At 58.7% G+C, this 23857-nt stretch overlaps 1 protein-coding gene across 2 annotated transcripts in view; it reads right to left on the reverse strand.

Annotated features, from left to right (window-relative positions):
• RFX2 (regulatory factor X2) overlaps positions 1-23857 on the reverse strand; it is a 58270-nt gene that overhangs the window by 19651 nt on the left and 14762 nt on the right. Inside the window, exons 2-6 of one of the 2 annotated variants that reach the window (XM_060181968.1) lie at positions 11752-11864; positions 9106-9195; positions 7414-7490; positions 5876-6110; positions 3656-3730 (exon numbers count right to left, since the gene is read on the reverse strand). In XM_060181968.1, the coding sequence (XP_060037951.1) occupies positions 3656-3730; positions 5876-6110; positions 7414-7490; positions 9106-9195; positions 11752-11856 (582 nt within the window). In that variant the 5' untranslated portion in view covers positions 11857-11864. The remainder of the gene's footprint in view (positions 1-3655; positions 3731-5875; positions 6111-7413; positions 7491-9105; positions 9196-11751; positions 11865-23857) is intronic. The other variant, XM_060181969.1, reaches the window with a different exon arrangement.

The following is a 23857-nucleotide window of genomic DNA, read 5'->3' on the forward strand; positions in this document are numbered from 1 at the left end:
GAGGCTGGGGACCCACATGAAGGACCCCCACCACACACCAACCCTCCCCGAGATGTCTAAGTCACAACCGCGTCCCCAGAGCCCAAGCCTGTCATAGCTGGGGGTGACTGTAGGTGCTGTGGTCCGTCTCTCCCCCCCCCCCTCTCTCTCTCTCCCCCTTTGCTTCCAGGGTTATTGCTGGGGCTCGGTGCCTACACTATGAATCCACTATGAAATCGAGAGAGGAAGGGAGACAGAGAGGGAGAGGGACAAAGAGACACCTGCAGCCCTGCTTCACCACTTGTGAAGCTTCCCCCCACAGGTGAGGACGGGGGCTCGAACCTGGATCTCTGTGGGTCCTTGCTTAACTGGGTGTACCACCGCCTAGCCCCTCACTTCCTGTCTCTGGATGGAATCACACCTATACCAGGTCCAGGCTCCACAGAATAGAGAAAAAGAGAGACAGACAGAGAGAGAGAGAGAGAGAGACATATATAGAGCCTCAGAATGCTTGTGGTTCTCAATTCAAAAGTGAACGAGTGGGAGTCGGGCGGTAGCGCAGCGGGTTAAGCGCAGGTAGCGCAAAGCACAAGGACCGGCGTTCAAGCCCCCGGCTCCCCACCTGCAAGGGAATCACTTCACAAGCGGTGAAGCAGGTCTGCAGGTGTCTGTCTTTCTCTCCCCCTCTCTGTCTTCCCCCTTCTCTCTCCATTTCTCTCTGTCCTAGCCAACAACGACGACAACAATAATAACTACAACAATAAAACAACAAGGGCAACAAAAGGGAATAAGTAAAAAAAAAAAAAAAAAAGTGAATGAGTGAATGAACAAACAGGCTGCCCTGTGCCCTCCCAGCAGAGCGTCCTCCCCAGGCCTGGAAGCAGAGACTGTGGTTCTGTGGGGGCAACACTGAGGCCTCTGAGCCCTGGGGAGGCTGGGCTCCCACCCCATGTTTGGACCCTGAGGCCCCCTCACCCCTTGCCTTCTCCCTCAGAAACTTCTCTCTCTCTCTCTGTCCCTGAAATCTTACAACTTCCAGGCAAGTGCTTTTATTCAGCTAGAGAGACAGAGACAGATGGTCTAGCAACCCCCACAGGGTGCTGGGACTCGAACCCAAGGCCTTGTTCTTGGCAAGGCATGCACCTTACCTGGTGAGCTAGCTCTCTGGCCTTCAAGGATTTTTTTTTAATTTTATTTTTATTTATTTCCTTTTGTTGCCCTTGTTGTTTTATTGTTGTAGTTATTATTGTTGTTATTGATGTTGTCGTCATTGGATAGGACAGAGAGAAATAGAGAGAGGAGGGGAAGACAGAGAGGGGGAGAGAAAGACAGACACCTGCAGACCTGCTTCACTGCCTGGTATACGGCTTCCACAGCACCTGTCCAGCCCCGTTTTCTCTTTTAAACATATGTTTTATTAACTTTATTTATTTTTTGGATAGAGACAGAGAGAAATTGAGAGGAATGGGGTGACAGAGAGGGAGAGAGACAGAGAGACACCTGCAGCCCTGCTTCACCGCTCGGGAAGCTTTCCCCCTGCTTGGCTTCTGCCTGCCCAGAGCCCTTGTCTTCGGGGTGGTGGTGACACCACCTTTGCCTGGTGCCTCCCCCAGAAGATAGTTCCGTGGGGTTAGCTGGGCTGTGCCACCATCGCGATAGGCCATTCTCATCCCCTTGCAGAAGAGAAGCCAATGGGGCGAGACGGGGAGGGGGGACATTCCGCCCTGTCAGCTGGCCTCATCCTGCCCACTATCGGGGTGCCCGGGACACCCGTCACGGCTTTCCCACCAGGCACATGGAGGACGAAGGCTCCACTGAGCTCAAGACCTGCATATTCCTCGCATCGCTGCCATGCCTCACCCCTCCGCGAGCAGAGCAGATGGCAAGAAGGAGCTCAGAGCCTTTCTGATCTCGCCCATCCTGTCTCTCTCTCTCTTCCTCTGCTCACTTGGGTGTAGACTTCTTGGTGACGTTCACAAGCTGAAAGACCTCAGGGGAGTGTGTGACACATGAAAGGGGAGTGTGTGACATACATGTGGCACACTCATGCTGACTGTCAGGACAGCTGCAGGGCCTGTGGTGCTATCCCGTTATTATCACTGGGGCTACAGGGTCTGTGGTGCTGTCCCGTTATTATTACTGGGGCTGCAGGGTCTGTGGTGCTATCCCGTTATTATCACTCAGGCTGCAGGGTCTGTGGTGCTGTCCCGTTATTATCACTGGGGCTACAGGGTCTGTGGTGCTGTCCTGTTATTATCACTGGGGCTGCAGGGTCTGTGGTGCTGTCCTGTTATTATCACTTGGGCTGCAGGGTCTGTGGTGCTGTCCTGTTATTATCACTTGGGCTGCAGGGTCTGTGGTGCTGTCCCGTTATTATCACTCGGGCTGCAGGGTCTGTGGTGCTGTCCTGTTATTATCACTGGGGCTGCAGGGTCTGTGGTGCTGTCCCGTTATTATCACTGGGGCTGCAGGGTCTGTGGTGCTGTCCCGTTATTATCACTGGGGCTGCAGGGTCTGTGGTGCTGCCCTGTTATTATCACTGGGGCTGCAGGGTCTGTGGTGCTGTCCCGTTATTATCACTGGGGCTGCAGGGTCTGTGGTGCTGTCCCGTTATTATCACTGGGGCTGCAGGGTCTGTGGTGCTGTCCTGTTATTATCACTCGGGCTCAGGGTCTGTGGTGCTGTCCCGTTATTATCACTGGGGCTGCAGGGTCTGTGGTGCTGTCCTGTTATTATCACTGGGGCTGCAGGGTCTGTGGTACTGCCCTGTTATTATCACTCGGGCTGCAGGGTCTGTGGTGCTGTCCCGTTATTATTACTGGGGCTGCAGGGTCTGTGGTGCTGTCCCGTTATTATCACTGGGGCTGCAGGGTCTGTGGTGCTGTCCTGTTATTATCACTCGGGCTGCAGGGTCTGTGGTGCTGTCCTGTTATTATCACTCAGGCTGCAGGGTCTGTGGTGCTGTCCCGTTATTATCACTGGGGCTGCAGGGTCTGTGGTGCTGTCCCGTTATTATCACTGGGGCTGCAGGGTCTGTGGTGCTGTCCTGTTATTATCACTGGGGCTGCAGGGTCTGTGGTGCTGCCCCGTTATTATCACTCGGGCTGCAGGGTCTGTGGTGCTGTCCCGTTATTATCACTGGGGCTGCAGGGTCTGTGGTGCTGTCCCGTTATTATCACTGGGGCTGCAGGGTCTGTGGTGCTGCCCCGTTATTATCACTCGGGCTGCAGGGTCTGTGGTGCTGTCCCGTTATTATCACTGGGGCTGCAGGGTCTGTGGTGCTGTCCTGTTATTATCACTGGGGCTGCAGGGTCTGTGGTGCTGTCCTGTTATTATCACTGGGGCTGCAGGGTCTGTGGTGCTGTCCTGTTATTATCACTCGGGCTGCAGGGTCTGTGGTGCTGTCCTGTTATTATCACTCGGGCTGCAGGGTCTGTGGTGCTGTCCCGTTATTATCACTGGGGCTGCAGGGTCTGTGGTGCTGTCCCGTTATTATCACTGGGGCTGCAGGGTCTGTGGTCCTGTCCTGTTACTATCACTCGGGCTGCAGGGTCTGGTGCCTTCCCTGCACTTTGGCCGGGCCTGTGCCCAGGGGCTGTCCAGCTGGCTGCCCCCAGCTCCGTCCGTCTCCGGTGTGTCCCCCTGGGGCTCCGTGAGCTGCGGGACTCACACTTACATGGCTGTTGAGCAAACCGCTTTTGTGTGATGCCATCCCTTCACTTTTGTGCAGGTTCTCAATCGCCATTTCAAGCTAAAGAGGTCGTGTGCAGGATAGGGTTGGGGGAAGGAGGGAGGGAGGGAGGGAAGGACAGAGGCAGGTAGGCAGGGAGGGGGGAAAAGAGGAGAGGAGACGGTTAGCGTCAGCAGGGTCGTCAGCAGGGTCGGTGTGGGTTAATATCCCAGCTGGGACCAGGATGGAGCAGGGGAGGGGACGGGGTGTGAGCTGCCACAAGGTTGTGGGTGACAGGCGACAGGTGGAGGTGGAGGAGGAGCCGGGGCGGGAGGCATGAAGCTGGGTTGCCCACTGCTGCTTCCTGTGGTGGCAGCAGGCCACCGGCCGCATCCCAGCCCCGGGGATGGCCGTGACTTCCTGGCCAGCCTGGCCTCACGCAGGGTCTCCCTCCCAGAGACAAAGGCCCAGGCGCTGCATGGGGTGAGGCAGGGCGGCAGGGAAATGAGGGTGGAAAAGTCAGGGAGGCCTTCCTGGAGGAAGAGGCCTTGGAGACACAGGGTAGAGACCCCCAGCTGTGTGTGACACTTCCTCAGCCCGGACCTGACTCCCCCACGACACTGGGAGTTCCAGCCAGTCGGGCAACCATGAGAAACTTGAGAGTCTGAGAGGAGGAGGAAGGAACCTTCACCCCGCAGTCTGATGACTTTCCAGAGAAGTAGCGACCTGCTAGTGTGTGAAGAGAATCGCCATGCTCGCCTCATGCCACACTAATCAGAGGCCCGGGAGGGGGAACCGTGGGTAACAAACACAGAGTCCAGGGCCAGGGAGACAGCAAGATGGCTCTGCAAATGACTACTGCCTGAGTTCTGAGGCCCTGGGTTCCATCCCCAGCTCCGCCGTCAAGCCAGGGCTCAGCCGGCCTCCGGGTGAAAGAAAAAAATCCGACATATATAAAGAGCTCTGACAAACCAACAAGAAAAAAGGCAGGGCCGGGGGGAGGGGGGACAGCACGATGGTTCTAGAAAAGAACTCTCCTGCCCGAGGCTCTGAGGCCCTGGGTTCCATCCCCAGCACCACCATCAGCCAGAGCTGAGCCGGGCTCTGGGGGAAAAACAAAACAACAACAAAACCTCACATATGTAAAGAGTCTTTAGAAATCAACAATAAAAAGACAGAACCTAGGAGACAGCACAGTGGCTCTGCAAAAAAGCCTCTCCTGCCTGAGGCTCTGAGGCCCCAGGTTCCATCCCCAGCACCACCATCAGCCAGAGCTGATCAGGGCTTGAGCAGGGAGTCGTAATGACAGAAATTCTCAGATTGTATCTCCAGCGCAAGATGGGCTTCAGGGGACACGGCCTGAGAGGGGATTTGTGGCGAATGGTGCAGCATCAGACATGAGGAGACACCCCCCCCCCCACAGCTCTGAGCTGAGAGAACAGATCGGTCCAACTAGCGGCCAGGACAGGGTGCAGTTTGATCCCCAGCTTCGCATGTTCCCCAGGGAGTCAGTCTCTCTCTGTCTCTGTCTCAAATCCTCAGGAAGAAACAGCAGGAGAGCCCTGAAGTGCTGTTTGTCTCTGGGGAGGGGGGGTTGTGTAGGGTTTTGGAAGCCATCGGCCTCGCCCGCCCCCACCCAGAACACAAACACAGGATCCTACTTACACCTCACGTGAGCACGGCTGGCAGCTTCCTCTGTCATCAGCCCAGAGCAAAACCACCAGGTGGCCCTTGGCTGGGACATCACCCCCCCACACACACATACACCCCCAAAAGAAAAGAAAGAGAAAGAAGGAGAAATGGAAGGAAGGAAGGAAGGAAGGAAGGAAGGAAGGAAGGCAGGCCAAACTTATGCTGCTGGGGACAGATCATAAATTGTGAACCCCACGGGCCGTGACCCGCGAGGCCGTGACCCCCAGGGCTGTGACCCCCGAGCTTGTGGCCCCCCAGGGCCGTGACCCCCGAGGCCGTGACCCCCAGGGCCGTGACCCCCGAGGCCGTGACCCCCCAGGGCTGTGACCCCCGAGCTTGTGGCCCCCCAGGGCCGTGACCCCCGAGGCTGTGACCCCCAGGCATCAGCCCGGGTGATGGGCTGAGGCCCCCGCTTCCGGCAGAGCTCAGGGCCCCCGACTCCCAGCCCCGACTGCACCTGGGGCTTCGCAGGCCCCCGCTCCCTCTGGCCCCCCACCCGTCCCCTGTGCGGGGCCTCCCCCAGGCCCCACTCACCGTGGCGGGCGAGGAGCGGGAGGTGTGAGCCAGCGCGTGCCTGCTGCCCTCCATGCCCCCGTGGATGAGGTAAGCGCCCGTGGCGTCCATGGCGATGCCCACCATGCCGTGGGGGGGCACGGCGGGCGGGGAGGAGCCGGCGGCCCCCTGGGCTCCCCCCGGGGCCTCGAAGTAGGAGGCGGCACTGCTGGTGGCGTAGAGGGGGGGCTCGGGGTTGTAGGCGTAGGCAGCGCGCCTGCGGGCAGAGAGCAGAGACACTGAGTTTCCCCAGGTGCCCGGGGTCTCCCAGTGGGGATGCTGGCATCTGTTCCCGGCGACCTCTGTGATGAACTCATGGGGCTGAGGACAGGGACCCTGTGGCTCTGCTCTAGTCTGGACCTGCGGGCCACCCCCAGAAGGGGACATCAACATGGGTGCAGCCGCAGAGGCCAGAGGTGGGCCGCACACACCCTTGACCACTTGTGAAGACCCGGGTTCGAGTCCTGTGGCACAAGGAGCACAGGAGAAGAACCTTCCTGAGCAGGGGAGCAGTGCTGTGCTGTCTCTCTGTCTCTGTCTCCCTGCCTCTCAGCCTCTACCTGAAGAAAAAAAAAGGAAAGGCGGGCGGGTGGACGGGCGGGCGGGCGGGCGGCTGAAGGAGGCGTGTGGAGGACTTCGCACAGTGGTCCTGTGCCCGGGGAGGAAGCGCAGTGTTCAGAGCACTGGGCTCTCAGGCATGAGGCCCCGGGTTCGAGCATGCGTCTGCGGGAGGTTGTATCTCCCTGTCATTAGTAAGTGCGTCTCACGCCAGCCCAGGGCCTCGCACACGCGCGTCAGACCACGACACCTTTAGATCCTATTCTGATGCTGAATCGGACAACTGACTGCTTGACCCGAGACTTCTGTGGACTGAGGGCCACGCGCGCGCACACACACGCATACACATGCGCACATACACGCGCACACACACATACACACGCACACACGCATGCACACACGCACACGTACACGCATACACACACATACACACGCGCACACACGCACGCGCGCACACGCATGCACACACATGCGCACACGCACACACATACACACACGCACACACATGCACACACACGCGCGCGCACACACGCACACACACGCACACACTGCCCCGGGATGCTGCGTCTCTTTTTTTCTTTCTGACAGAGACAGAGACACACAGAGAGGGAGAGACAGCACAGCCCCGAGCTCCCTTTGCTGCCTGCATAGCTAGCATGTAGTGCCCGCGCTCCTACCCCCATCCTTCCTTCCTTCCTTCCTTCCTCCCTCCCTCCCTCTCCCCCTCTCTCTTCCCTTCCCCTCCCTCGTTTCTTTCTCTCTTTCTCCCTATCTTCTTTCCTCTTTCTTTTCTCCTGTTCTTTTTTGAAAAGCAACTCTCTGGAAACCAAGTCTCCTCAGACAGGCCCCCAGGGCTGAGGGCCGAGGGCCAGCACCCCAAACGGGTGGGCAGTGTGCGCAGGGCCAGGGAAGCGCCAGGAGGCACCGGCAGCGGCCTGTGGCTGGCGGTCTGGTCCACGTACAGGGCTCCATTGGTGTACACGGCGTCGCCCCCTTCCACGTACTGCACCTGCGCGGGGTAGGCGTGCTGCACGGCCACCTGGGAGGAGCAGATGCAGGTCACCAGCCGGCCCAGCTCCCCGTGCCAATAAAGCTTGAATGACACTCGGGCCACCAATCCCGGACGGACGCAGACGCGCGGGGCTAGCAGCCCTTGCGCCCTTCCCCCTTCTTTCCCTTTCTCTCTCTCTTTCTCTCTGTCTCCCCCCCCCCCCAGACTAGTACAGGGTTGAGGGGAGAGGCTGGCTAGCAAACAAAACCAAAGTAAAATAAATAAAAGCAAATAAATAAGGGGGCCCAGAGGTAGCGTACTGGGTTAAGCGCAAGGACCTGTGTAAGGATCCCGGTTCGAGGCCCCGGCTCCCCATCTGCAGGGGAGTCGCTTCCCAGGCGGTGAAGCAGGTCTGCAGGCGTCTGTCTTTCTCTCCCCCTCTCTGTCTTCCCCTCCTCTCTCCATTTCTCTCTGTCCTGTATAACAAAATAGAAAAATGACCTCCAGGAGCAGTGGATTCGTAGTGCCAGCACTGAGCCCCGGTAATAACCCTGGAGGCAGATGAATATTAACAAAACTGTAGCCACGTGTGTCTTTTTAAAATTGTTTATATTTAGTTACTTTCCCTTTTGTTGCCCTTGTTGTGTTACTGTTGTTGTTATTGATGTCATCGTTGTTGGATAGGACAGAGAGAAATGGGGAGAGAAGGGAAGACAGAGAGGGGAGACAAAGACAGACACCTGTGGTCCGGGAGGTGGCGCAGTGGATAAAACATCGGACTCTCAATCATGAGATCCTGAGTTCAATCCCCGGCAGCACATGTACCAGAGTGATGTCTGGCTCTTTCTCTCTTCTCCTATGTTTCTCATTAATAAATAAATAAAATATTTTTTTAAAAAAAAGAAAGAAAGACACCTGCAGACCTGCTTCACCGCCTGGGAAGCGACTCCCCTGCAGGTGGGGAGCCGGGGGCTCGAACCGGGAGTCTTACGCTGGTCCCTGCGCTTTGCGCCACGGGCGTTAGCTACCGCCCGACCCCCAGCCACGTGTGTCTTGTGTCTCTACCCAAAGTAAATATATCAACAAATAAAAAAGTTCCCCAGCCTCGGAGGGGTGCAGTGGATCAAGTATTGGGTACTGGTCCTGAGTTCAACCCCTGGCACTGCAGGTGCCAGAGGGAGTCTCTGCTTCTCTCTCTCTCCCTCTCCCTCTCTCTCTCTCTCCTCTCATAAACAAACAAACAAACAAATCGATTTGTTTCAAGTTGGTAGTGGCTGAAGGAACTAGAGCAGCTGCTAGGCGAAAGTTTTCTCATGCCCAGAGTCCTGGGTTCAAGCCCCACATGAGGGAGAAGTGCTCTGGCTTCTATCACATGTGAAAGAAATGCAACAGAGGGCCGGGGAGACAGCACCCTGGTTCTGCAAATGGACTCTCTCGCCTGGGGCTCTGGGGGGAAAAATCCCACATATGTAAAGAGTATTTACAAATTAATAAGAAAAATCAGGGCCAGGGAGACAGTATGGTGGTTCTGCAGAAAGACTCTCTTGCCTGAGGCTCTGAGGTCCCGGGTTCAAGCCCCAGCACCACCACCAGCAAAAACTGGGCAGGGCTCTGGTCTCTCCCCCACCCCACCCCAGAGCCTGAGCACAGGGGTTACTGTTACCTGTTGCGGAAGTGGCTGGACCCGGGGCAGGGCTACAGGCTGCATGGGGGCGCCCTTGGGGGCTGGGCCCGCCGCCTGCACGAGGACCCTCTAGGAGGAAGGACAGCGGGGTCAGACCTCGGCCGGCCAGGGGTCCCTCTTGCCCACCCTGGACTTCGGATGCAGGGGAAACCCGCTGATGGGGAATGTCGGGTGACCAGCAACAGCAGCGGGGACTGGAGGCGCCCTGTGTGGGTCCGGCCCACCACCCCACCGAATGGGTCAACTCCTCATGGGTGTGTGTGCCTACAACCAGCATATAAGACAGACTGGTGAGCAGAGAAGGGAAAGGGCCTCAGCCCCAGTCTGTCCCCTGGGGGGCCGGTCTACCCCCTGGGGGCCGGTCTACCCCTGGGGGCTGGTCTATCCCCTGGGGGCCGGTCTACCCCCTGAGGGGCTGGTCTACCCCCTGGGGGCCGGTCTACCCCTGGGGGCTGGTCTATCCCCTGGGGGCTGGTCTATCCCCTGGGGGCTGGTCTACCCCCTGGGGGCTGCTCTACCCCCTGGGGGCTGGTCTACCCCCTGGGGGGCTGGTCTACCCATGGGGGCTGGTCTATCCCCTGGGGGCTGGTCTACCCCCTGGGGGGATGGTCTACCACCTGGGGGCCGGTCTACCCCTGGGGGCTGGTCTATCCCCTGGGGGCTGGTCTACCCCCTGGGGGCTGCTCTACCCCCTGGGGGCTACTCTACCACGTGGAGGGCTGGTCTACCCCCTGGGGGCTGGTCTACCCCCTGGGGGCTGGTCTACCCCCTGGGGGCTGGTCTATCCCCTGGGGGGCTGGTCTACCCCCTGGGGGGCTGGTCTACCCCCTGGGGGCTGGTCTACCCCCTGGGGGGCCGGTCTATCCCCTGGGGGCTGCTCTACCCCTTGGGGGGCCGGTCTATCCCCTGGAGGGCCGGTCTACCCCCTGGGGGGTTGCTCTATCCCCTGGGGGCTGGTCTATCCCCTGGGGGGCTGGTTTATCCCCTGGGGGGCTGGTCTATCCCCTGGGGGCTGGTCTACCCCCTGGGGGCTGGTCTATCCCCTGGGGGCTGGTCTACCCCCTGGGGGCTGGTCTATCCCCTGGGGGGCTGGTCTATCCCCTGGGAGCTGCTCTATCCCCTGGGGGCTGCTCTAACCCCTGGGGGGCCGGTCTACCTCCTGGGGGGCTGGTCTATCCCCTGGGGGGCTGGTCTATCACCTGGGGGGCCGGTCTATCCCCTGGGGGCTGCTCTACCCCTTGGGGGGCCGGTCTATCCCCTGGGGGGCCGGTCTACCCCCTGGGGGGTTGCTCTATCCCCTGGGGGCTGGTCTATCCCCTGGGGGGCTGGTCTACCCCCTGGGGGCCGGTCTATCCCCTGGGGGGCCGGTCTACCCCCTGGGGGGTTGCTCTATCTCCTGGGGGGCCGGTCTACCCCCTGGGGGGTTGCTCTATCCCCTGGGGGCTGGTCTATCCGCTGGGGGGCTGGTCTACCCCCTGGGGGGCTGGTCTATCCCCTGGGGGCTGGTCTACCCCCTGGGGGGCTGGTCTATCCCCCTGGGGGGCTGGTCTACCCCCTGGGGGGGCTGGTCTATCCCCCTGGGGGGCTGGTCTATCCCCTGGGGGGCTGGTCTACCCCCTGGGGGGGCTGGTCTATCCCATGGGGGGGCTGGTCTACCCCCTGGGGGCTGCTCTATCCCCTGGGGGCTGCTCTAACCCCTGGGGGGCCGGTCTACCTCCTGGGGGGCTGGTCTATCCCCTGGGGGGCTGGTCTATCTCCTTGGGGGCCGGTCTATCCCCTGGGGGCTGCTCTACCCCTTGGGGGGCCGGTCTATCCCCTGGAGGGCCGGTCTACCCCCTGGGGGGTTGCTCTATCCCCTGGGGGCTGGTCTATCCCCTGGGGGGCTGGTCTATCCCCTGGGGGCTGGTCTATCCCCTGGGGGGCCGGTCTATCCCCCTGGGGGGCTGGTCTACCCCCTGGGGGGCTGGTTTATCCCCTAGGGGGCCGGTCTATCCCCTGGGGGCTGGTCTACCCCCTGGGGGGCTGGTCTACCCCCTGGGGGGCTGGTTTATCCCCTGGGGGGCCGGTCTATCCCCTGGGGGCTGGTCTACCCCCTGGGGGGCTGGTCTACCCCCTGGGGGGCTGGTCTATCCCCTGGGAGCTGGTCTACCCCCTGGGGGGCTGGTCTATCCCCTGGGGGGCTGGTCTACCCCCTGGGGGGCCGGTCTATCCCCTGGGGGCCGGTCTATCCCCTGGGGGGCCGGTCTACCCCCTGGGGGGCTGGTCTATCCCCTGGGGGGCCGGTCTATCCCCTGGGGGCTGCTCTACCCCTTGGGGGGCTGGTCTATCCCCCTGGGGGCCGGTCTATCCCCTGGGGGCTGGTCTACCCCCTGGGGGGCCGGTCTACCCCCTGGGGGCTGGTCTATCCCCCTGGGGGGCCTGTCTACCCCCTGGGGGCTGCTCTATCCCCTGGGGGCCGGTCTATCCCCTGGGGGCCGGTCTATCCCCTGGGGGGCCGGTCTACCCCCTGGGGGCCGGTCTACCCCCTGGGGGCTGGTCTACCCCCTGGGGGCTGGTCTATCCCCTGGGGGGGCTGGTCTATCCCCTGGGGGGGCTGGTCTATCACCTGGGGGGGTTGCCCATTACCTGGGGGGAGGTTGGCACTGGCTGGACGACAGGGGCCTGGGCAGCAGCTGAAGGGCACAGAGTCACCGGAGAGGGACAGTCGGCTCCCCCCTCTGAGGCCTGCATACTCCGCACTGCGGGTGAGGGTGCAGTCAGCAGGGAGGGTCCTCTGCCATCTCCCCATCCCTTCTGGGGGCTCAGGGGGCATGGTCTGTTTCCCCAGCCGGACCCCCAGGAGAGCTCCCTCCCTCCGCAGTCTGAGGGTTGGGGTCACAGCTTCCTCCAGCCGGTCATGGGCCCCAGTGGCTGGGAGGGACTCAGGGGGGCAGAGCACAGGACTTGCCCGCCCCAGGCCCCGGGGCCCCTGCTGCCACTGCAGGTGCCGGGCAAAGTCCCCTGCTCCCTCCCTCCCTCATAAACTAGCTGGGGATTCACGCCAACGGGACTCCACAGTTCCAGGAAGGCGATTCTTTTCTTTTTTGAGGAGACTGAGGAGAGTGGTGAAGGACAGTAGTTGTCTCTCTCTGCCTCTCTCCCTCCCTCTCCCCCTCCCCCTCTCTCTCTCCTCCCTCTCTCTCCCTCTCTCTCTTCATCTCCCCCCTCCATGTCTTTACCTTAAAATAATGAGGACAAGCAAGGGACAGCTTACTGTAGAGCACAGATCTCACCACGAGGGAGGACCCAGGTTCCAGCCCCCAGCCCCACACAGGAACACCATGCACACAGCACCAGGAGAAGCCCCCCCCCCCCGGAATTAAAAAAAAAGAAAAAAAGGTTCCCTGGGAGGTATCACTACATAATGAAAATTATTCGTCTAAAGAACAAACACAAAAAAGGTCTGTGCACAGCTGGATAAAGTGGCTTGGTTTATAGCCTTCCCCCCAAAAGATTTCTTTATTACTGTGTGTGTGAGTGAGGGGGGAGAGGGCAGGGGAGAGGGAGGGAGAGACGGGAGAGAGGAACAGAGCTATGGGGATAGAATCCAGGGCCTCAGCGTCCAGAGCCCAGGCCTTCTCCAGTCTTCTCCCATGTGGGGGCCAGGGGCTTGAACCCAGGTCCTTCCAGTTGGTGACTCCCATTCTGTGCCGGCAGACACATCTCACCACTAGATGTCCCCACAGTCCCGCGGACCTGGCCCCCTAGCTGGCCTGGGAGGGAATCCTGTCCTGCAACTCAGTGCACTGGCTCCCAAATAAAGAAAGAGGGCAAGGACTGGCAGCCCGGGAGGGGCGCGGTGGGCACAGCATCTCAAGCCCAACAGGGCCCTGGGTTCGATCCCCAGCATCGCCTGTGCCAGAGGGGGACTCTGCCTTGCTCAATGAGAAGGAAAAAGCAGCCCGGAAGGGTGACATGCAAATATATATATTGAGAGCAGGAGACACAAGAAAAGACGATACCCCCAGGGTAAGAGAGGATACCCCCCAGATAAGAGAGGATACCCCCAGGGTAAGAGAGAATACCCCCAGATAAGAGAGGATACCCCCAGGGTAAGAGAGGATACCCCCAGATAAGAGACGATACCCCCAGGGTAAGAGAGAATACCCCCAGATAAGAGACGATACCCCCAGATAAGAGACGATACCCCCCAGATAAGAGACGATACCCCCAGGATCAAAGAAAAGAGACCAGGGAGCCGGGCGGTAGCACAGCGGGTTAAGAGCAGGTGGCACAAAGCGCAGGGACCAGCATAAGGATCCCGGTTCGAGCCCCCGGCTCCCCACCTGCAGGGGAGTCGCTTCCCAGGCGGTGAAGCAGGTCTGCAGGTGTCTGTCTTTCTCTCTGTTCTGTCCAGCAATGATGACATCAATAACAACAACAATAATAACCACAACATAAAAACAACAAGGGCAGCAAAAGGGAATAAATAAATATTAAAAATTTAAAAAAAATTAAAAAATACATATATATATATATATATATATATATATATATATAGAGAGAGAGAGAGAGAGAGAGAGAGTAGATGGAGAGAGATGGAGGAGGAGACAGGAAGAGGGAGGGGCAGGGAGGGAAAGAAAGAGCCCAGAGCCCTGCTCAGCTCTGGCTGATAGTGGTGCTGGGATTGAACCTGGGACCTTGGAGAGTCTCTGCAGAACCCTCCTGCTATTTTCCCGGCCCAAAGAAAGTCAATCTTAATATTTATTTGTTTGTTTTTATTGAACCTGGGACTTTGGGGCCTCAGGTAAGAGAGTCTCTTTGCAGAACCATTAGGCTCTGTACCTCCCCCCTTAACCTTTACTTTTTCAAATTTAAAATTTTTAAAAAATATTTATTTCCTTTTGTTGCTCTTTATTGTTGTAATTATTCTTGTTGTAGTTTTTGATGTCGTCGTTGTTGGATAGGACAGAGAGAAATGGAGAGAGGAGGGGAAGACAGAGAGGGGGAGAGAAAGACAGACACCTGCAGACCTGCTTCACCGCCTGGGAAGCGACTCCCTGCAGGTGGGGAGCCGGGGGGCTCGAACCAGGATCCTTATGCCGGCCTTGCGCTTTGCGCCACGTGCCCTTAACCCACTGCGCTGCCACCCGACCCCCAATTTTTCTTTGTTAATGCTGATTATTGGGACATTTCTCGGCTAGCCCGGAGGCAAAAAACACACCACAGGAACACATGTCAGCTGGGAGGCTGTGAGAAGCCTGAGAGTCAGCACAGACGGGCACTGGACGCCAGGCTCACAGGGAAATGCACAGCAAATAAACCCTGTCATGAGTACAGAAGGCGGTGCCTCCCGCTGTCAAATCTGACGTCCCAAGTTTGATCCCTGGCCTCGCATGTACCAGAGGGTCATTCTGCTTCTCTCCTGTCCGTCCGTCCGTCCATCCGTCCATCCATCCACCTTAATCACTAAGAAATCAGGTCCATGTGAGTCAGGGGCAGGGACAGGGATGGGGGGAGCTCTGGGGGTGTGGGGGCTGTCTCTGTGATGAGAAGGAGGAACATTCATGACTCAGTTCACTTTTGCTGAAAACAGGGGTGGGTGGGGCGTGGTTTTTTTTTGGGGGGGGAACATCCTGTCCTCTCGGTGTCACCCCGAGGCAGGCAGACGGAGAGACTTCCCCAGTGCTGAGCTTCCCCAAGAGCCAGAGCCCCTCCCATGCGGTGCCCGGGCTCGCACCTGGAACGCCTGACTACATTCTAATGTTCAGACCTGGGGCCAGAGGGCGGCAGGAGGTGTGTGTGTGTGTGTGTGTGTGTGTGTGTGTGTGTGTGAGATCTCCTGGGGGAACTGGGTTTGCGGGGTGGGGGGGCTGGATGCGGAGGAACCTGAACACAGAGGAGCTGTTATCAAAGCAGTGGTCGCTGGGCAACAGGCTTGGCAGGAAGAGGCCAGTTCCTGTGATGACTCAGCCCCGGCCCAGCCTTGGCACTGGGGGGGGGTGACCCTGTGACCGCTGGGTCCCCCCAACGCTGTGTGGGCCCAATGGGGTCCTCTTGATGGGGGGCCAGGGCTTTCTCTTCTGACCTGGGGTCTGTGGGGTGGCCCTTCTGGAGTTGCTGCCCCCCCCCCATCTTTGGCTCCAAGAAAGGAATGAAGTAGGGGGGTCCTGAGTTCAAGTCCTGGAGTGGCAGGTGCCGAGGGATGCTCTGCTTTTCCCTCTCTGTCTCTCTCTGTCTCTCTCTCTCTCATAAGTAAAAACATCTTTTAAAAGGGAAAAATGGAGCCATGGGTCTCCTCAGCCTTCTGTTACCAACAAGAAGCAACAAGTCCAGAACATTCTCAAAGGAACTAGGAAAGCAAGCTGGAAAAAGGAGAGACAGGGAGAGATGACGAGAGAGACAGAGGCTGGGAGACAGAGAGACAGGGAGAGACTGAGATGCAAACACACAGAGACGGGGAGAGAGACAGAACCAGAGATGGAGAGACAAGAGAGGGGCTGGGGAGACAGCATCACGATTCTGCAAAAGCCTCTCCCGCCTGACGCTCTGAGGTCTCAGGTGCAATCCCCAGCACTGCCACCATCAGCCAGAGCTCAGCAGGGGTCAGAGAGACAGAGACACACAGAGAGACACAGAGAGAGACAGAGACACACAGAGACACAGAGAGATAGAGACACACAGAGATGCAGAGACACAGAGAGACAGAGACAGAGAGAGACAGAGATACAGAGACACAGAGAGAGAGAGACATACAGAGATACAGAGACACAGAGATAGACAGAGACAGAGAGAGACAGAGAGACAGAGAGACAGAGATACAGAGACACACAGAGAGACAGAGATACACAGAGATAGAGACACAGAGATAGACAGAGACATAGAGAGACAGAGATACAGAGACACACAGAGAGACAGACATACACAGAGACAGAGACACAGAGAGAGACAGAGACAGAGAGACAGAGATACACAGACACACAGAGACAGAGATACAGAGACACACAGAGAGACAGAGATACACAGAGATACAGAGACACAGAGATAGACAGAGACATAGAGAGACAGAGAGACAGAGATACAGAGACACACAGAGAGACAGACATACACAGAGACAGAGACACAGAGAGAGACAGAGACAGAGAGACAGAGATACACAGACACACAGAGACAGAGATACAGAGACACACAGAGAGACAGAGATACACAGAGAGACAGAGACACAGAGAGAGACAGACACACAAAGAGATACAGAGACAGAGAGACACACAGAGAGAGACAGAGAGACACAGAGAAACAGAGACAGAGAGACACAGAGAGAGACAGAGAGACACACAAAGAGACACACAGAGAGAGAGAGGGAGGCCGGTCTACAGCCAGGAAGAGACCTGCTGTTGTGACCATTGGAAAAAGGTGCAGGAGACACTCAACTCTGGCCACCTGCACAGGCCACCTTGGTCCCCAGGAATCTCTCCCCATGTTGGGGTGCAGGGATGGGAGGACCCTGCAGGTAGATTCCTGACAGGAGATGGAAAGTGGGGGTACAGGGCTGATGGGACCTGGGCCAGTGGGCAGGCACCCTGGGTGCTGAGAGAGGAGAGACCCCACACCCTGCCCACCCTGCATGGGCTCCCTGGGTGCTGTGCCTGGTGCTGAGAGAGGAGAGACCCCACAGCCCTGCCCACCCTCCATGGGCTCCCTGGGTGCTGTGCAGGGTGCTGAGAGAGGAGAGACCCCACAGCTCTGCCCACCCTCCATGGGCTCCCTGGGTGCTGTGCAGGGTGCTGAGAGAGGAGAGACCCCACAGCCCTGCCCACCCTCCATGGGCTCCCTGGGTGCTGTGCATGGTGCTGAGAGAGGAGAGACCCCACAGCCCTGCCCACCCTCCATGGGCTCCCTGGGTGCTGTGCCTGGTGCTGAGAGAGGAGAGACCCACAGCCCTGCCCACCCTCTATGGGCTCCCTGGGTGCTGTGCCTGGTGCTGAGAGAGGAGAGACCCCACAGTCCTGCCCACCCTCCATGGGCTCCCTGGGTGCTGTGCCTGGTGCTGAGAGAGGAGAGACCCCACAGCCCTGCCCACCCTCCATGGGCTCCCTGGGTGCTGTGCAGGGTGCTGAGAGAGGAGAGACCCACAGCCCTGCCCACCCTCCATGGGCTCCCTGGGTGCTGAGAGAGGAGAGACCCCACAGCCCTGCCCATCCTCCAAGGGGCTCCCTGGGTGCTGTGCCTGGTGCTGAGAGAGGAGAGACCCCACAGCCCTGCCCACCCTCCATGGGCTCCCTGGGTGCTGTTCATGGTGCTGAGAGAGGAGAGACCCCACAGCCCTGCCCACCCTCCATGGGCTCCCTGGGTGCTGTGCCTGGTGCTGAGAGGAGAGACCCCACAGCCCTGCCCACCCTCCATGGGGCTCCCTGGGTGCTGTGCCTGGTGCTGAGAGAGGAGAGACCCCACAGCCCTGCCCACCTCCCTGGGGTCCCTGGGTGCTGTGCACATGTGCCCTGTCCCTGTGCTCCTGACTGTGGCCTTAGGTGAGCAGGTTTGGGGGGAGGGACCTGCCTGGCCACATCCCAGGCCCAAGTCCCAGCCCCAGCACCACCTGCAAGGGGCAGAAGCAGCAGGGGAAGCTCCAGTGCTGAGATGTCTTGCCATCTCTCTGTCTCTGTCTCTCCATGTTAATGAAAAGTCCCGCAATCGTCCAGACTCAGAGAGTGATCATCATCATGATCCTGGGAGAAAGAACGTTTTGGAACCTGTCTCAACCACCCCTTGCCCCTGAGAATTCCTGAGTCAACCCCAAGAAGGGGCAGTGGATCAAGAGTGGGCTTTCCCTGGGCTGGTTAAACACTCACTACAGGGCACAAGGATCCAGGTTTGAGGCCCCAGCTCCCCACCTGCAGGGGGAAAGCTTCACGAGTGATGAAGCAGGGCTGCAGGTATCTCTCCCTCCCCTCCCCCTCTCAATTTCTCTACCTAAGAATAAATAAATAAAAATATTTAATCAATTACTTTAAAACAAAAGGAATCAGTGAATGACTATGAATGAATGAATGAATGAATGAATGAATGAATGAATGAATGAACGGGTCAGCTCCAGCTTCTGGCCACTCTAACCAGATCTGGTGGCGGCAGGTGACACCGTGGAGGTGACAGATGGCAGAAAATGGAGGCCTCAGGAGTCGGGCGGTAGCGTAGTGGGTTAAGCACAGGTGGCGCTAAGCGCAAGGACCGGCATAAGGATTCTGGTTCGAGCCCCCGGCTCCCCACCTGCAGGGGAGTCGCTTCACAGGCAGTGAAGCAGGTCTGCAGGTGTCTGTCTGTCTCTCCCCCTCTCTGTCTTCCCCTCCTCTCTCCATTTCTCTCTGTCCTATCCAACAATGAAATCAATAACAACAACATTAATAACTACAACAATAAAACAACAAGGGCAACAAAAAGGGAATAAATAAATTTAAAAAAAAATAGTGGAGGCCTCAGCCCAGAGCCATTTCCCTCTCTTTCTGTTCCTGGTGGCCGGGGTGGGGGGGAAGGGGGGTCCTGTGTCTTGGCCGCTTAAACTGACCACTGCGCTGGCCTGTGCCAGGCAGAGTGTCGCTGACGGGGAAAGGCGAGCCCGATGGCTCGCTCTACCCCCATCACCCTCCCAGCTCAGCCACGACGTGGGGGGGCTTCTTTGGCGTCTCTGTGGAGCCCTACCAGTCTTCCTGTGAGCTTTGGCATGGCAAGATAACACAGCTGTATTTTAAGCAGTTATCTCACAATATAGACTTTGAGACAGACGAAGAGATGAAAAGAGAGAAAGAAGTGGAGAGAGGCCCCCACCAATGTGTCCTGGAGCTCCGCTTCCCCAGAGACCCACCCCACTAGGGAAAGAGAGAGGCAGGCTGGGAGTATGGACCGACCAGTCAACGCCCATGTTCAGCGGGGAAGCAATGACAGAAGCCAGACCTTCCACCTTCTGCAACCCTCAACGACCCTGGGTCCATGCTCCCAGAGGGATAGAGAATGGGAAAGCTATCAGGGGAGGGGGTGGGATACGGAGACTGAGCGGTGGGAATTGTGTGGAGTTGTATCCCTCCTACCCTATGGTTTTGTTAATTTATCCTTTCTTAAATAAAAAAAAAATTAAAAAAAAAAAAAGAAATGGAGAGAGGCAAGGTGCCGGGCAGTGGCATAGCGGGTTAAGCGCAGGTGGCACAAAGCGCAGGGACCGATGTAAGGATCCCAGTTCGAGCCCCCGGCTCCCCACCTGCAGGAGAGTCGCTTCCCAGGCGGTGAAGCAGGCCTGCAGGTGTCTGTCTTTCTCTCCCCCTCTCTGTCTTCCCCTCCTCTCTCCATTTCTCTCTGTCCTATCCAACAACGACGGCATCAATAACAACAACGATAACAATAATGATAAACAACAAGGGCAACAAAATGGGAAAACATAGCTTCCAGGAGCAGTGGAGTCTCAGTGCAGGCACCGAGTCTCAGAGATAACCCTGGAGGTAGAAAGGAAGGCAGGCAGGCAGGCAGGAAGAAATGGAGAGACAGAGAGATGAAAAGTGATGAAGAGAGAGAAAGAGGAGGAGACAAGACACAAGATGCAACAGAGCTTCCCTCTGGCGCCTGGCATGCCAGGAACTGAACTCAGGACCTCAGGCCTGAGAGTCCAGTGCTTAATCCACACGATTTTGGGTTGGACCAGGACCAAGGTCACGTTCACGGTGACCCCACGTGGACCCAGGGAACCTCCTGTGTCTGTCGCCCATCCCAGGGCCATGTCCGTGACTCGCTCGCTTTCTGTGGCTGGGGGTCTCAGAGGTGACCTCTCTCTCTCTCTCTCTCTCTCTCTCTCTCTCTCACCCCAGCATGATCTCGTCTCCATGGGGGGGCTGGGGGGAGCAAGAAAGGGGGCCAGGTGGTGCAGAGTCCCTCCCAGCCTGGCCAGGGCTGATGGGGGAATCGGTGTTATCTGCTCAGTCTGGGGTTCAGCCTGTGGAGCCCCCAAATCCCCTTTCATGTCACTTTCTCTCTCCCCCACCCCGTCTGTTGGCATGGTATTGGGGTGGTGGTGGCAGATGGTACAGTGAGGGACCCCCAGGGGCGCCCAACCCTAGTGATTGGGGGGCTCCCAGTGCCCCCAAACTGTCCCTCTCTGTTGCTATAGAGAAGGGGTTCTTTAATTCGGACTCTCTCTTCGTGTCTCCCTCCCCCCTTCTCTGGTTTCTGAAAATAATAGATTACATATTTGGGAGGGCTCCAGCGCACTCGCTCTCTCCCTCTCTCGCTGGCTCTCTCCCTCTCTCTCTCCCTGGTTTTGTTTTGCTCTGTTTTGTTTCTGTGCAGTATTTGGTTTGGGAAGTGTTCTCCTGTCGCCTGGCAACAGGCTCCTGGAGCCCGGAGGGGACCGTGTCGCCCTGGCAACCGATGCTCCCTGGTAAACAATGCAGAGCCAGCCCAGGAGCCTGCTCACAGCCCAGCTCCCCAGAAAGCTGCCCAGGAAGGTGCGGGCGGGCGGCAGACTGGGACCCTTCTTCCCGGGTCGGGAGAACTAAGCTTCACCCCCTCTTCCCGGGTTGGGGCCGGCCAAGCTTCCCAGCCAAGTGCAGTGGAGCTGGTTGGAAGGGCCGGTTTCCTACTCACTGGACCCCCCCCCCCCCACACTCTCCCAGCAACCCCCCCCCCCCAGCTCCCTCTGGTCTGGGGTGGAATGCCTCGATCTCTGGTCAGAGAAGAAGGAAGGATGGAATGGAGGAGAGGAGAGGAAGAAAAAGCAACAGAAAGAAAAAAGGAGAGGGGCCGGGCGGTGGCGCACCTGGTTGAGCGCACGTGGTACAGTGTGCAAGGACCCGGGTTCCAGCCCTTGGTCCCACCTGCAGGGGGAAAGCGTTGCGACTGGTGAAGCAGGGCTGCAGGAGTGTCTGTGTCTCTCTCCGTCTCTATTTCTGGCTGTCTCTATCCAACAAACAGATGAAGATAATAAAAAGAGAGAGGAGAAAAACCGAGATGGAGCGAGGGAGGGATGGAGAGAAAAAGAAGAAGGGAAATGAGAGAAAGCGAGACGAGAGATAGAGAGAGAGAGGTGGGAGAAAGGGAGCAAAACAAATAAGCAGAAAGAAGAGGAGGAAAGTATGGAGAAAAGGAGAGAAATAGAGAGAGAGAGAGAGAGAGGGAGAGAGGGAGAGGGGGGGGGAGAAGCTCCGTAAGTGGTGAAGCAGGGCTGCAGGCATCTGTCTGTCTGTCTCTCTCCCTCTCGCCCTCTCTCCCCGTCTATTGCCCCTCCCTTCTCAATTGACCTGTTCTAACCAGTAACATAACCTTAGGAAAGAAAAGTGGGTGGGTGGGTGGCGCAAGGGCTCTGCAAAGAGACTCTCATGCCCCAGGCTCCAAAGAGAGAAAAGGGAAAGCAGGAGAAAGAAAAATGAGAGGGACTGATAGCACGAAAGGGAGAGAGAGAAAGAATAAAAGAGGGAGTCGGGCGGGAGCGCAGCGGGTTAAGCGCACGTGGCGCAAAGCACAAGGACCGGCGTAAGGATCCTGGTTCGAGCCCCCGGCTCCCCACCTGCAGGGGCGTCGCTTCCCAGGCGGTGAAGCAGGTCTGCGGGTGTCTGTCTTTCTCTCCTCCTCTCTGTCTTCCCCTCCTCTCTCCATTTCTCTCTGTCCTAACCAACAACGAAGACATCAATAACCACAATGATAAACGGGTAACAAAAAGGAAAAAACAGCCTCCAGGAACAGTGGATTCGTGGCACAGGCACCGAGCCCCAGATAACCCTGGAGGCAAAAAAAAAAAAAAAAGAAAGAGGAAGAAGAGAATAGAAGAAAAGAGAGAGAGAGAGAGAGAGAGAGAGAGAGAGAGAGAGAGAGAGAGGAAGGAGAGAGAACAGGCTTCTCCTCTGTGTCTGTGCTCAGAAGTTGGGGACGTGGGTGACCCGGGGGGACCCTGAGCTCTCCTACCCCCAGTGATGGGGGACCCTGAGCTCTCCACTCACCAGTGATGGGGACCCTGAGCTCTCCACCCACCAGTGATGGGGGGACCCTGAGCTCTCCACCCACCAGTGACGGGGGGACCCTGAGCTCTCCACCCACCAGTGATGGGGACCCTGAGCTCTCCACCCACCAGTGATGGGGACCCTGAGCTCTCCACCCACCAGTGATAGGGACCCTGAGCTCTCCACCCACCAGGGACGGGGACCCTGAGCTCTCCACCCACCAGTGATGGGGGGACCCTGAGCTCTCCACCCACCAGTGACGGGGACCCTGAGCTCTCCACCCACCAGTGATGGGGACCCTGAGCTCTCCACCCACCAGTGACGGGGACCCTGAGCTCTCCACCCACCAGTGACGGGGACCCTGAGCTCTCCACCCACCAGTGATGGGGGGACCCTGAGCTCTCCACCCACCAGTGATGGGGGGACCCTGAGCTTTCCACCCCCCAGTGATGGGGACCCTGAGCTCTCCACCCACCAGTGATGGGGGGACCCTGAGCTCTCCACCCCCCAGTGATGGGGGACCCTGAGCTCTCCACCCACCAGTGATGGGGGACCCTGAGCTCTCCACCCCCCAGTGATGGGGGACCCTGAGCTCTCCACCCACCAGTGATGGGGGACCCTGAGCTCTCCACCCACCAGTGATGGGGGACCCGGAGCTCTCCACCCACCAGTGATGGGGGGACCCTGAGCTCTCCACCCACCAGTGATGGGGAGACCCTGAGCTCTCCACCCACCAGTGATGGGGGGACCCTGAGCTCTCCACCCACCAGTGACGGGGGGACCCTGAGCTCTCCACCCACCAGTGATGGGGGACCCTGAGCTCTCCACCCACCAGTGATGGGGGACCCTGAGCTCTCCACCCACCAGTGATGGGGGGACCCTGAGCTCTCCACCCACCAGTGATGGGGGACCCTGACCTCTCCACCCACCAGTGATGGGGACCCTGACCTCTCCACCCCCCAGTGATGGGGACCCTGAGCTCTCCACCCACCAGTGATGGGGGGACCCTGAGCTCTCCACCCACCAGTGATGGGGGGACCCTGAGCTCTCCACCCACCAGTGACGGGGGGACCCTGAGCTCTCCACCCACCAGTGATGGGGGGACCCTGAGCTCTCCACCCACCAGTGATGGGGACACTGAGCTCTCCACCCACCAGTGATGGGGGGACCCTGAGCTCTCCACCCCCCAGTGATGGGGACCATGAGCTCTCCACTCACCAGTGATGGGGGGACCCTGAGCTCTCCACCCCCCAGTGATGGGGACCCTGAGCTCTCCACCCACCAGTGATGGGGGGACCCTGAGCTCTCCACCCCCCAGTGATGGGGGACCCTGAGCTCTCCACCCACCAGTGATGGGGGACCCTGAGCTCTCCACCCACCAGTGATGGGGGACCCTGAGCTCTCCACCCACCAGTGATGGGGGGACCCTGAGCTCTCCACCCACCAGTGATGGGGGGACCCTGAGCTCTCCACCCACCAGTGATGGGGGGACCCTGAGCTCTCCACCCACCAGTGACGGGGGGACCCTGAGCTCTCCACCCACCAGTGATGGGGGACCCCGAGCTCTCCACCCACCAGTGATGGGGGACCCTGAGCTCTCCACACACCAGTGATGGGGGACCCCGAGCTCTCCACCCACCAGTGACGGGGGGACCCTGAGCTCTCCACCCACCAGTGATGGGGACCCTGAGCTCTCCACCCACCAGTGATGGGGGGACCCTGAGCTCTCCACCCCCCAGTGATGGGGGACCCTGAGGTCTCCACTCACCAGTGATGGGGGG

Source organism: Erinaceus europaeus, chromosome 23 (genome assembly GCF_950295315.1).
Source record: "Erinaceus europaeus chromosome 23, mEriEur2.1, whole genome shotgun sequence".
NCBI classification, from domain to species: Eukaryota; Metazoa; Chordata; class Mammalia; order Eulipotyphla; family Erinaceidae; genus Erinaceus; species Erinaceus europaeus.